The sequence below is a fragment of the Drosophila sechellia genome, chromosome 3L (assembly GCF_004382195.2).
Source record: "Drosophila sechellia strain sech25 chromosome 3L, ASM438219v1, whole genome shotgun sequence".
In the NCBI taxonomy this organism is placed as follows: Eukaryota; Metazoa; Arthropoda; class Insecta; order Diptera; family Drosophilidae; genus Drosophila; species Drosophila sechellia.
In genome coordinates this window covers 13,876,795-13,889,550 of record NC_045951.1, presented here as the reverse complement: position 1 = coordinate 13,889,550, position 12,756 = coordinate 13,876,795, and the positions used below count along the sequence as shown (strand labels likewise).

The 12,756-nt window shown below is 37.4% G+C and overlaps 2 protein-coding genes across 17 annotated transcripts in view; both read right to left on the bottom strand.

The window, feature by feature from the left end:
• LOC6605654 (rab11 family-interacting protein 3) overlaps positions 1 to 12,756 on the bottom strand; it is a 41,359-nt gene that overhangs the window by 6,366 nt on the left and 22,237 nt on the right. For 6 of the 15 annotated variants that reach the window (XM_032719999.1, XM_032720003.1, XM_032720004.1 and 3 more), the window contains one exon: positions 9,475 to 9,537. The exons of 6 other annotated variants lie outside the window; for them this stretch is intronic. In XM_032719999.1, coding sequence (XP_032575890.1) covers positions 9,475 to 9,537 — 63 coding nt within the window. Of the gene's footprint in view, positions 1 to 25; positions 1,006 to 6,459; positions 6,660 to 9,474; positions 9,538 to 12,756 lie in introns of those variants that run through there. 3 more of the 15 variants (XM_032720001.1, XM_032720007.1, XM_032720002.1) reach the window with 2 other exon arrangements.
• Positions 7,356 to 8,242, bottom strand: LOC6605653 (peptidyl-prolyl cis-trans isomerase). Of its 2 annotated transcripts, none has more exons than XM_032720017.1 (2): positions 8,048 to 8,242; positions 7,356 to 7,993 (listed from the first exon to the last, which is right to left on the bottom strand). In XM_032720017.1, the coding sequence occupies exon 2, from the start codon at positions 7,953 to 7,955 to the stop codon at positions 7,461 to 7,463; it is 495 nt and encodes a 164-aa protein (XP_032575908.1). In that variant the 5' UTR covers positions 7,956 to 7,993; positions 8,048 to 8,242; the 3' UTR covers positions 7,356 to 7,460. The 2 variants fall into 2 exon arrangements, with proteins under 2 accessions (XP_032575908.1, XP_002030471.1); XM_002030435.2 differs by having other exon boundaries at positions 7,356 to 7,955; positions 8,048 to 8,237.

Below are 12,756 nucleotides of genomic sequence, written 5' to 3'. Positions count from 1 at the left end.
GGGGAATTTATGGTACACTGCTTACTTGCTCATTGAGATTATCGCAAATCTCTGCGCTGAGGGCGCCGTTCATCATGCCAACAGGTCCTGATCCGCCACTGCCACCACCTCCTCCTCCCCCGCTATTGGTATCCTCGAAATCACAGAGTAGTTTGTTCTTGAAATTCTTTAGGTTCTCCAATTTGAAACCGTTTGTATTCGTATTATTCGTTTTATTATTGAATTTACTTGTCAGGTTCTCCAAATTGTATATTTTATTGTTATTATTATTGTTTATATGATTGTTGTTCGATTCGAGGCTGTTGTTGTTAGTCTCCAGCTTGTTTTCGATGAAAACCAGCGAATTGGGCTCCGAATTGGATGGCACAATGTCCTCAAAGTCCGCTGGATTGAGGCTGAGAAACGTCTCCTGATCGATCAGTATGGGCGGGTGTTTTCCAAAGCCACAGTACTCACTGCCACCACCGCCAGTGACTCCCAAACTGTAGGCGTTGCTTAGCGGATTTTGCGAGGCACTCGTGTTAAAGCTCAGATTCAGATCCTCCAGACTATCCGTAGATAGTTTTCGATTTTGTTGCGCTCCGATTCTGCACTTGTTGTTGTTCAGATTGCTATTGTTGTTGTTGTTGTTTTTGTTGATCTGATGATTTGTGGGTCCTACGAATTCGAATTGGCCCGCCCACATATCATAGGCTAAATCGATGCTATCGGGCTGGCTGGCAGGTTGACTACTCATGATTTACTTTTTATTTTATTTTTGGGTAGTTTTGTTCCTTATTGGGCGTGGCACTGGTTGGGTTGATGTTTTGTTTTCATATATTTTCGCACTTTGATGTTTTCCTTGTTTTCTGATTTTTCATTTGTGTGGGAAGACAGTTTTAACTTAATTTTGTAGGCACATAATTCAGATATTTTTGTATTGCTTTTTTTTCATCTCTCAATTTGACTTTAAGGCACTTTTCTGGGCATATTTAGGCTTGGCTCTGGCTAAACAAAATATGTTATACATAATAAATTTATATTGCATTATTCTGAAAACCTTTGTGGCATTCAAATTGAGTAAATTTATTTCATTTTATAAAAATTAATAACTTGATGTTTTTTTTTATTTTAAATAGTTATATTTTTATTATATATATTTATTTATCATTATATTTATTTTTCATTATTTATAAAACTGTTGAATAATAGATATTTTAAAATCTTTTCATTTTCTTATAGTAAAAAATCTACTTATAACCGATACTGGGCACGTCTTTAGGTCCCATAGCAATCTCCTTTAAAAATTCCCTTTGCATAATTATAATCAAAGCAATTCTTCAGAAGATCTCACCCAACAGATTGTCCCCCACGAATTTCTTTCTGTATCTCCAAAAATGAGTTTCTTGAACTGCCAACAGAGTTCACAGAGTAAACAAAAGAATTTTCTTTCCCCCAAGCAGTTAAATGAATTATGCAGAATCGTAATAGTTGCGAAAAAAATAAATAGAAGCTTTGCAAATGATTTCTTCTCTTGTATCGCGATGGCCTTTAGCACAATTCTTAACAAATTGAAAGGTAATTGTTTGAGATTTGGATTTGGATAGGTCCCATACAGAGAGGAGAGATGCAGAAAGCAGAGCAAGAAATTGTCTGGTAACAAAGGCAAAGAATGGTGGAAAAGCATAAAGAATTTTTCTGTATTACATGCAGGAAATGCGCGCTTGCAAAAAGATAAACAAAACAAGAGAGTCCACGAAGACAGTCTCCACAACACTCCTTGTCCCCTCTGCAAACCACTCTTCTCCCAAACAGAGTCTCATTCTTTCTACACGACTGGGTTTGGTTTCTTCTGGGCTTCTGGCTAAGTTTAATTTCCTAGCTGAATTGATGAACTTCGTGTAGATAAAACAAAGCAATGGGAAGAAGCGACCAAGTAGAGGAAAAACTGTTGGTGCATGCAATTCTTCTGCCGTAACTGAAAGAATTGCATAATCTAGTCGGAGACCGTCTTTGCTCTTCATTGCTGTCTCTTCTCAAGCGATGATTCAATCCATCGCTAGAAACAAACATCATGGGGAAATGTGTCATGAATTCTAATTTTCTCATCTTTCGCTAAATTGTTTATAATAAATTGTATGATTCAAAAAGGCACTGAAACGGGAATTATACAAATTAAGATGAAAATAAGAAGGAGAGCAGAATATACAATTCTGCACACTAGCTCATGTCAAATGGGTTTAAGTGGCTTGTCATAATAAATTAGAATTTATTTGTTTTACTTGTTTACTCAGCGAAGAAATTAGAAGCATTCTCTCACATACGAAAAGAGGAAACGCGACGATTTAAATCGTTATTCATTTTTAAAGTTTTAATGCTCTGATTTTTTAAAATCACTTCGATGCCCAAAACCACAAATCACTCAATGAACAAAAATAGAAGCCGAAAACAACTTGACCGCAAGACTCATTGATCTGTGGACAATTTTGTCAATGGAGCATGGCAAACGCAGAAGCAACAACAATAACAACAACAACTTTCACCAATAAAACTTGTCTAGTAAACAACTGAAAAAATAACAACAACAAGCCCTGTCGTACATATCTTGTGCAACTTGTTTCGTTTCGTAGGAAAAATTATGATGAAAATTGAAAGTAAGTGAAATAGCCGCTTCAACAACAATTTCTATTTTCAACTGCAATATTTTCGGAATTTTATGCAGTAGCAGACACGTTTTATGATGCATCTTTCATCGCCTAACGCTCGTAATCCGAACTAAAGGAATGTTTGGAGTTCAGCTGAAATATCTGAGTTTAAATGGGGGATCCCATAATGAACGCACACGCGCTAGCTCGGGAACTATTAGAGTTTATGCGTTCCCAGATAAAGTATTTATGTGAAGCCATTAAGATTGACTTGTTTAGCATAAATAGCTCACATTTGTGGCGATATTAGCTGAGGTAGCAAGTCATGGTTAAGTTGGGATAGGGTGCATCATAAATAGATTTCGGGGGTTGCTTGGGAAAATATTTGGGGAATTTTAAATCAAGAAGATTAATGTGATCGAAGCAAACCCATAAATGTTTTTGAATAGAATCACACCACTTCCTAAATTTAAATGCATTTACTCATTCTAATATACATTACTTACATTACATTACTTCCGGACCCTCATCATTTATGTATTCTAATCTAGATATAAGTGGCTAGTTTCTTTCGAACTTTTGTATTCCTACGAACCCCTAGAAAACTTCCAGTATTTCAACTTGGCAACAAATTCGTGCCAATTACCCCGTCTAACCTCGATTTCTTGGCCTGGTGTTGCAGTTTGCATTTGCAATTATTTCTTCTGTTGTTGCATTTTACATGGCAATAAACCTTTCGGACGACCGCCCACGCTAAGACAAAAGAACTAAAAGGTGAAACTGAAACAACATGCTAACCCCATTTCACAGCCTGGGGAAAACGACAAGGAGGGCTAGAGACGAAGGAAAAGAGACAAAAGTCGCGACATACAACAGCTGTTTCCTGCCACAAACTGATCTACCACAAATTGTTTTTGCCTTCCATTATTATTGCATTGGTATAAGAAATATTAAAAAAAAATAAGAAGATTACACAGATAAAAGCGTTCTTTTTTCTGGCATTAAGTGTGCTAGTCCACAGTTATCTGTACATTATATAAGCAAACCCTCTCTTTATTCTTAGAACCAACAGACCGTAAAATTATTTTGTTTAGACTTTGAGGAGAATTCTAGACAATTTTACATATCCTCGTCGTACAGCTATTTTCAAACCTCTCCCTATTTTCATTGTTATTTTGTTCCTCAGGTTTTGAATACCCGACTAGTTTCTAATTACCAGAAAATGCAATGGCTGGCTAGGTTTTCTTTTACTTTGAATTTGTGGCGTGCTGTTTACTTTTGAAGTCTAGTAAGCTGAATCATTCTTAGTCTTATCAAATTGTTGGGCGACTTTTATTGGTAAGGTGCCCTTGTCAAAGCTAAATTTTCACGTTATCACATACAAATTTAAATAAAGGTCAATATGAGGGCCAATTAAAAGCAGGGCATGACTGATAAAGATTTTACTTTTTGCTTTCAATGATTCCAAGTTGATTAACGAAATAAGCAATCAAATGTACAAATTACAACTTTATTAAAAATGATTAGGAAACCCATAATAAAATACAATCGAATTCCTTTAATATAAGTACAGCAAGTACCCAAATAAAACTAAAACCAATTTGCTAATGAAGTAAACTTTCCTTTCTTGTCAGCTGAATATTTTTGGATTATCATATCTTTTCAACCACTTTTTTCTCGCACATGTCAGGCAATCAAAAACAGCATAATAGAAAATTATCATTAGCTACTCTTCAGCAAAATTGAATTCCACAAAGATTTGCATACAATGGTCTACGAAGGGAGGGGTGAAAATGGGGATGAGTCGAACGAGGGGAGCTCATTAAATGCAAATTTTACTCCGCTGCTGTGCACTTTTCATGCAACAAAGTGAGACAAGAAAAAGGTTGTAAAATACACAATGATTTAGCGAAATTGGATCAGGAATGTTGAGCACCACATAAACTATTCATGATTTCAAATAAATATATATTTAAAGACTGGATCAACATGATGGGGATCATATGCATAATTTTAATGCGTTTGATGTACTTTTATGTGTCAAGTAAATATTTTATATCTCTCTTGAAGCATTTGCTTAAAAGAATCAAAAAGAAATGATGCAATCATTTAAAATATTTTCAATTTTTCTGACGATTGTATGATCTTAAATGATCTGTGCGGCTGAGCTTTCTCACAAATATTTTTCAATTTAAAAAGTGAATAGCTAATTTTTTCGATTATTTAAAATGGTGTATTATGTATTTTATTACAAGCACAATCGAGGGAGAAAAACAAATTTCGATTAAAGCACGCGAAACGCGAAAAGCAAACTGAATGAACCAGAAATTCAGGGGCAAAATAAACCGAGGCAGTTGCCAGCGATAGAGAGAAAAATGAGAGACTGGGAGAGCGAATATGGGGAGGCGCAATCTTTATAAATAGGAAAAAATAATAATCAACAAACAAGAGCAATGACAAGGGAACGAAGAAAGAGAGCGATCCGATCCCCCAAAGGAAAAGTTTTTCGCCATATGTCCGAGGGTGATTCTCTCGCCGAATCCGCCCGCCTCTTTTATTTGGTACATATGGTTTTTGAGTCAGGGACAGCGCATAATTATGTGGAATTTATATACGGTCACCCCAAGCCAACCGCTCCCCAAATGCCTCCCATCATATGTACATACATACATACATATGTATATGTTTTACTAAATAAAAGCGCAAGTGAATAAGCGTGGACACGAACCGAAAAGCAAGAGTAACGGGACGCATGCGGGATTGGATGGTAATCCCCATCCATTTCGTCCCATCTCTTTCGTACACCCCCCTATTTGTTGACGTCATCAGAGGGTCTTTTCCGTTCTTTTGTTATTGCGACTACCTTAGGCCTTTTACTTATTGGTTTTTAGTGCTAGTTTTCAGTTCCGGTTAGTTGTCTTCTTCTTGCTCCGCCTCGGTCACTGTGCCGTTAGATTTATATGCCCACTAATTGACGAACCATCGCTAATGAAAGAATATTTTCCTACCAAACTTAACGGTACGGAAAATGCCTAGTAAAAGAAATTAAGAAGTACGAGTTATGTATAATGAATGAACTTGGAACTGCTATGCGTGATTCTCGGTGGGAGCCCTTGATTTATTTAATTCCCTTTTGATCGAGAAACTGCCGAAAGCAGAGAAAACAAAACTTGATTTTTAAAGAGGCAATATTATTTTGGTTTTTCATTTTCCTTTTACTAAAAATTAAAAAAAAATATTTTAAACTTGTCTCCATTATTAATAAAGGAAATATTAACACAAAAATGATTTATTGGTACATTCAAGACACAATTAATCTACGTTGTGCTGGTTTTTGCAAATTTTATCACCTTATCTTCCTTCGTTTTACTTCATCAATTACCGTCAGGTCTTTTTCAACTTTTAACGCCCCATATCGAAGAATTGCTTTGAATTCTTTAAGACTATTTTATTTTTTCTTACATTTTGTCCCATTTATTTATTATTTTTGTATCATTTATCAATTTTATGCCACACTCGATTTCCATTTTTTATGATTCGATAAAACACTTATTCAACCGCACTTTTCAATTTAGGATCAATCAACCAATATATTTGCCAGAGGGTATGAAAATTAGAAACATGAGCCAAACAAGGGCTACTTTGATTACGGGTTTTCACAACAGACCATGTCATTAACGAATTTGTTTTGATTTCACATTTTTCCTTAAATAAGCGGTTAATGAGCCAAAGGCACCTGACACAGCTGATAAGCGAATTCGATCGATAATAGCTAACACACAAAAAACACACACGAATTGAGGTAACTTTGGGTTAATTTTCTCGAATTTCGAACCTTTTTTTAATTTGGCTATTTTGCTTAGGAGAGCAGCAGCAGCAGCTGCATTTTCCTTAGCATTTTCCTTTTCCTTGGCAGTTGCATTGCCCAACAACGAAACACCCGCGCGAGAGAGCGCGAGAGAATGAGAGACAGGGCGACCGTTCGTTGCGCTGCTCCGCTTTTCTAGTGTTGTGAACGCGGCAAGCGTTAAATGCAATCTGAGAGAGGAAAGCGCTAAAAATCCAACGCCAAGTCGCGCCACTGCCGCTGCCTCGGCCGACGTCGGCAGAAACCGCGACTTGTTTTGGGTGCCCAAAAAATAACGAAAAGAAATACAAAAAAACAGAGCCCCAAAGCAAAACGAACGCAATAGAAAAATTCCACTAATGCGACTTAGCAGTGTTGGAAATTCGTAATACATGCACTTGAGAAAAGAAAATTGGGTTTGCTGAGTGCTTTATATACACATATGTATACACATTGTATCACATAGTTAGCCAGGTGTTTTTAGGTTTAAAAAATAATACTGACTTCCAATTATAATATTCGTATATTAAAAAAAGAAAAGCGATTCATTTGAATTTAAAGATTTATTTAGCAATATATGTATTACAGATGGGTCCACCGGTTTATTATTTTTATTTATTTTTTTATCAGTGTAAGTGCATTCGGGTAAAGTGGATAGAAAGGCTTGAGGGAAAGGTGATGGGAGACAGAATGAGAATCGAGTGGAAAGAATCAAAAGCGACATATGCGAGCATCTCTTGAACTAAATTGAGTCAATTAAAAGTAATGGAAAGGAAAATCAAAGGAAAATGAGTCAGGGAACTGGGCTGTTCAGGGTGAATTGGTTTGAAATGGGGAATTTCCCTGAACAGATGAGAGCGATGTAAATAATTAAACCGAAGAAATACATTATTTTGCACCCCCATTTATTTTGCTAATTTTTCTTGAAAAGTATAATCTGTGTAATATTGTAAGTGTGTGATTGCAGCACAATTATGTATTGACACCCTTCAGAGGGCACCGCAGTCTTCGATAATAACTTTCTTGCTGGTCTTCCCATCTTTTGAACCGTAGGATTCTACCTTCTGGACGATATCCATTCCCTCAACGACTTTGCCGAACACGACATGCTTATTATCCAGCCAGGTGGTTGTCCCGGTGCAAATGAAAAACTGAGACCCATTGGTATTGGCCCCAGCATTGGCCATCGAAAGTACACCAGCTCCGGTATGCTTTAGCTCGAAGTTCTCATCGGGAAACTTGTTTCCATAAATGGAGCGTCCTCCAGTTCCGTTTTGATTGGTGAAATCACCTCCCTGACACATGAAATTCGGAATCACGCGGTGGAATGGAGATCCCTTGTAGCCGTACCCCTTCTCTCCGGTGCAGAGGGCCCGGAAATTCTCCGCCGTCTTGGGCACCACATCCGAACGTAGTTCCATCACAATTCTTCCTATCTTCTCACCTCCTGCGGCTATATCGAAGTAAACGCGTGGCAACGACATCTTCGCAAATGCCGAAAATTTTCGAAGGAAAGCCAGATCTATTAGGTTTAAAGTCGAACGATGCCTTGTTCAAACACAAGAAAAATATTTACCGGATAACTTGGAGGTGACAGCTTTATAATAAAAATGAAACGACTTTCAAGAGAACCGTACAGTAGATCAGCTGGAACTGAACTGACGAATATTCTGGGCTAGTCAGGGACCTGAAGTAAGGGCTCTTTGAAATTCATTCCACAGCCTTCTTTATAAAATTCAGTAGCAAATAAAGGTCATCAATTCAGGCTTCCACAATTTTTAATACATTTCAAATGATGGGTATATTTGTATATTTTAGGTAATAATGTCTTTAAAATAGGTTTATTGTAGTACCTCCCCGTACACTGACTTTAAGCTACCTTTATCCGTTTCACAACGTAATCTTACAGACCTTATTTACTCTTCTAATTTGTTTAACCGCCGCCCTAATCAACGCAAAACTCCCATACTTTTAAAGCCGGCAATATTTACCTTTCATTTGCAGTTGTGTACAAACTTTATATATCCACGCGATGAGTGTATGTTTGTATAATTAGGCAAAAAAAAAATAGTCAATATTTATTTGGCAAAGCAAATACGAGTTTTGCTCGCAAACCGTGAGAATTATCCAAGTTTTAAAGAAGTTGCTATTGCATTTATATTTATTCATTTGTATGTTGTCAATATGAACGCATAGCACTCCTTTAAAACTCTAGTACGCCGACTTCTTTGGGTTTAGCAAATTTTGTGTATATATTAAAGTCCAGGGCCTAGTTAGTTTCCAAGACAACAATTGCTATTTGGGTATACATATACACAAGAATTGTTATAAGGGTAAACTAAAGGAAGGTTGAAGTACGATAAGATTGGCTACTAACCAAAAACGTTGTAAACAAAATGTTCGAAAAAGTAGGTTTGGCATATTTTATAAGTTGCAAGGACTTTCCCTTATAAAAATTAACAACAATAACAAATTAATAAAAATTAAAAACAAGCCTTAGATTCTCTCACCCGAAAATGCCAAAAGTTCAAGACGATTTAACGAAAGAAGGTTATTCGCACGTAGGCCGTAATTGTTAACTCGACTCTCCACTGTCTCATTACTTATAATAAATTGTAGTGCGACCAAATAGCGAAGACAAGAAAGATACAACCCATAGTTGGCCAAGACAAGTGCAGCCCCAACTGAACTCGAACTCGAACACGATTCGATTCGTTTTGACTAGTTACCCATTAATGTAACGCCCCGTTCGCCTTGGACAACCTTGTGCAAAAAGTAATATACGGAAAGCCAATATGACGTAATGGAAAGCGTAGGATTTCTACTTGCCAACTGCTCCCACTGCCACGCCCCCAGAAATAGGCGCCTCTTTATTATGGACTTGCGAGTGTATGAGTGTGTGTGGGAACATAAATTCACATTATGGCCAATTCTTCGGGCGATTTTTTAGCTTAGATAAAAGGTAGACAAGAAACACTTTTGTGGGTTCGTTTTAGCACTTACCAAGTGGAATTGGTAAGATAAGAGTGCTCGAGGTAGTTTGTGTTTGGCTATTGTTTTGCTTACCTGGAAGTAGAGGAAAATAAAGAACGAATTATTATTAGATTTGGAATAGCAAAATTCAAGATAATGGATATGGAAACGAGGTGAATGTAAAGTCAACACCAGAAGCATTTTAATGTCAAGCAATGTTTTTCAGAGGATGTGTACTACAAGCCAAAATGGAAGAACCAATAACCGAAAAACAACTAACGCCACAAAAATTATTACACTTTTCCCAACCACTTTAATACCAGTTTTACCATAAAAAATAAAAAAAAAACCCTAAGAAATATTTTCCTATTTTCCAACTATCGCCGATCGATCCATCAACTGAAAACCGGCAAAGAAAAACGTTTTCTGCACCCACACTCTATAAAAAAAAACCACTGAAAATGGATTTTGTCTAGCGGTTCGTGCCATTCGTTCCATTCGCCACCTGCTTGGGTCGTCTTATCGATTAAACAATTTTGCTGACACCTTTGACGCCCACCTTTAAGACCATCAGAAGTCGAGGCCCGGCACAACATAAAAAGCATAAAGCCGAGCCGAATGAGATATGGAAGGGAAATACAAAAATAAACTAAAATAAAACTCGAGTAAAAACCATAAACGAAAATCAATTTTTAACCCAAATGTGACGTTGACCCAGAAACCATCGAAATCCTAAAGACAAAGAGACCCACACACAACGAATTGAAGCATAAACGTTGCAATTATCATAATTAATGCAAATGCTCTTTAAAGTATACCGAAGTAAAAACGGAATTAAATACTCAAAGGCATTTACGAAAGGGTTGAAATTGCTGCGATTGGATGATGCAAGTCCATAAGGGGGAGGTTAATTGGTCGGAATGACAGAGAAATTGGTTTGCTTAGTCATATTATCATGGCAGTGTAATGTTAATGTTTTGAAACAGTTTACACAGTTTGGGAAATATTTTTTAATTCAATAATTATAATATATCATTCAGTTAGGTCGTAGGACAGTAAATCATCTTGTAGACCATGATATATATGCAATACCAGTAAGTAAGCCGTTGTTCAATAAATTCAAATGCTGATTTCTTTGCAGCGCACTTTGAATATATTTGCTTTCTTCCTGCTGACTGTAGCTTCATTTGTATTCCATTTACTATATTTATGCATTCTATTAGCCAGACACCTGGTGGAAGTTTTTTGTAAAGGCGATGCCTTGTAGGTGGCTGTTTCCAGTCGACGCCTTCGTCGATGCGGCGAAGATATATGCACATGTGTATTGCCACTGGAAGAGCCAAAGCCGGGGGGAGATATTCAATTCGAGCGATTACCAAATCGTAAACATTTTGCTTGGGCAACAACTTCAAGTGATGTCGTCAGCGGAGATACTCCACTTGTGCATGTATTAGGCCAAGAAAATAAAACAGATTTCATCCCCACATCTCTTGCCAACACTGACAATTGAACAAATTGCAATTGTGGCATTGTCTTGGGCCTGCCTACAGTTATAATTGCATAAGTGCGACGATGCAAAACAGCTGCAAAGAGCCCGAGACAAATGCAGATTTTAATCAACCTCTGACAGCGCTGGGAAAACTGGGAAGACCATGTCAAGATCCCCCATCCCGAAACCTTACGCAACACCTTCGGTTCAATCCAATGCGATTCTTTTCTTCCGCATTAGATTGTCTGATGAGTGACCTCAGCTTAATTAAGCCAACGGAGCATTAAAAAAAGTAGTGGCCGGGGTGCGGAAAATAGGGTCAGCAGTAGTGAAAGAAGAACCAAATAGAAAATCGTATTCGGTGCAGTGAAAATCTTTTTGGATACGCTTAACACTTTCCTGGGCATCGGGCCAAGGTGAGATGTGGAAAGTTTCTTGAGTTTTCACAGTCCACTTTCAAATAGAGGCTAGGATTGAATATAAAGACAGAATGGGATCTAATTACTACTTTTATATTGCTGTAAAGGTAACTAAAATATATTTAGAATTCAAATGAGCGAATTAATATTTCAATGCTTTCATATAGCAGTACAGTTGATGCCAAAAACATTCTCCTTCTTAATAAGCCATCTGCTTTTCCACTCGCAACTCATTTCGTATTCAACGCCCAGTTTCACACAACAATCAAACGAAATGCGAGGTACTTCTTTGACTTGTAATGATCTTTTGGCCCAACTCCACCTGTTTCGCACCTGGCCAAAATCCCTTCCCTCTTCTACAAATACCACTTCCGTTTCCCGTTGGCCTGTTGCATAAAAGAACAATCGCACAGGCGCGTTTAAAAATTGATTCGTACGTGAGATTTTTCGCAAAAATCATTTTCACTCCTTCTGTTTATATTTCTCCTTTGTTTTTTCCTGTGCGCTTTTCCACCTTTCCTTTTGTGTGCCGGCGACTTTTACCACGTTCATTCCTCCTTTTATTTGTTTATTTTGAGCAATTATGCAGAAAGCGATTTTACATCTGTGTGTATCACCATTATATGTGTGCACTTCTAGCAATTGATTCTATTTTGCTTGCTTTCTTTTAGGAAATCTTAAGCGTTTCAATGATAGGAAAGAAAGTTTTTGCTTAAAAAATAACTTGGTTTAGATTTTGGTATTGAAACTTTCATAAAAGGTAAACAAATTATATTATAAACTGCAGCAAAGTAAATATAGTAACGAAAAAGTAAGCACATTCAGCATACATAAACTTTGAACTCAAATATGCACATATCCATTACAGAAGCAGATGAAAACCGCACACGCACTGAACTCTTCCTCATATACATACAGTGTGTATTTCTTTCTGACGTTTCCCACAAGGAAAAGCGAAAATAAACCCTGCAGACATCGATGATTTCCCGACCTCTTTGGCACTCAATCAAATAAGCGTCTACATGGGCAGTGGGAAATCTAATCGACAGTGATCCGGCGGAGGCTGAGTGAATTTCAATGACCTTGAGGCGCCAATGCACTCCCCCAATGGCCATGGCCAATTGCGGAGAGCCTGCTGAAAATGCTTTTGCTTTTTTCGCTTTATATAATAGTCGGCGGAGCACATTTGGATTGGATCCGCAGAGATCGCGATAGACAACGGCAACCTACACAAAACCAAAGCACTGAATTTCACCTGCCAAGTAGCCACGAACTCCCAGTAAAAATACCAGCGAAGGTGACTGCCTCAGCGATTGAGGGAAAGAAAACACGTTTGATTTCATTGCGGCCGAAGATCCAAAGTGAAAAGTCACAAATTCACTTTTCCAGGGATTTCGGTTTTTA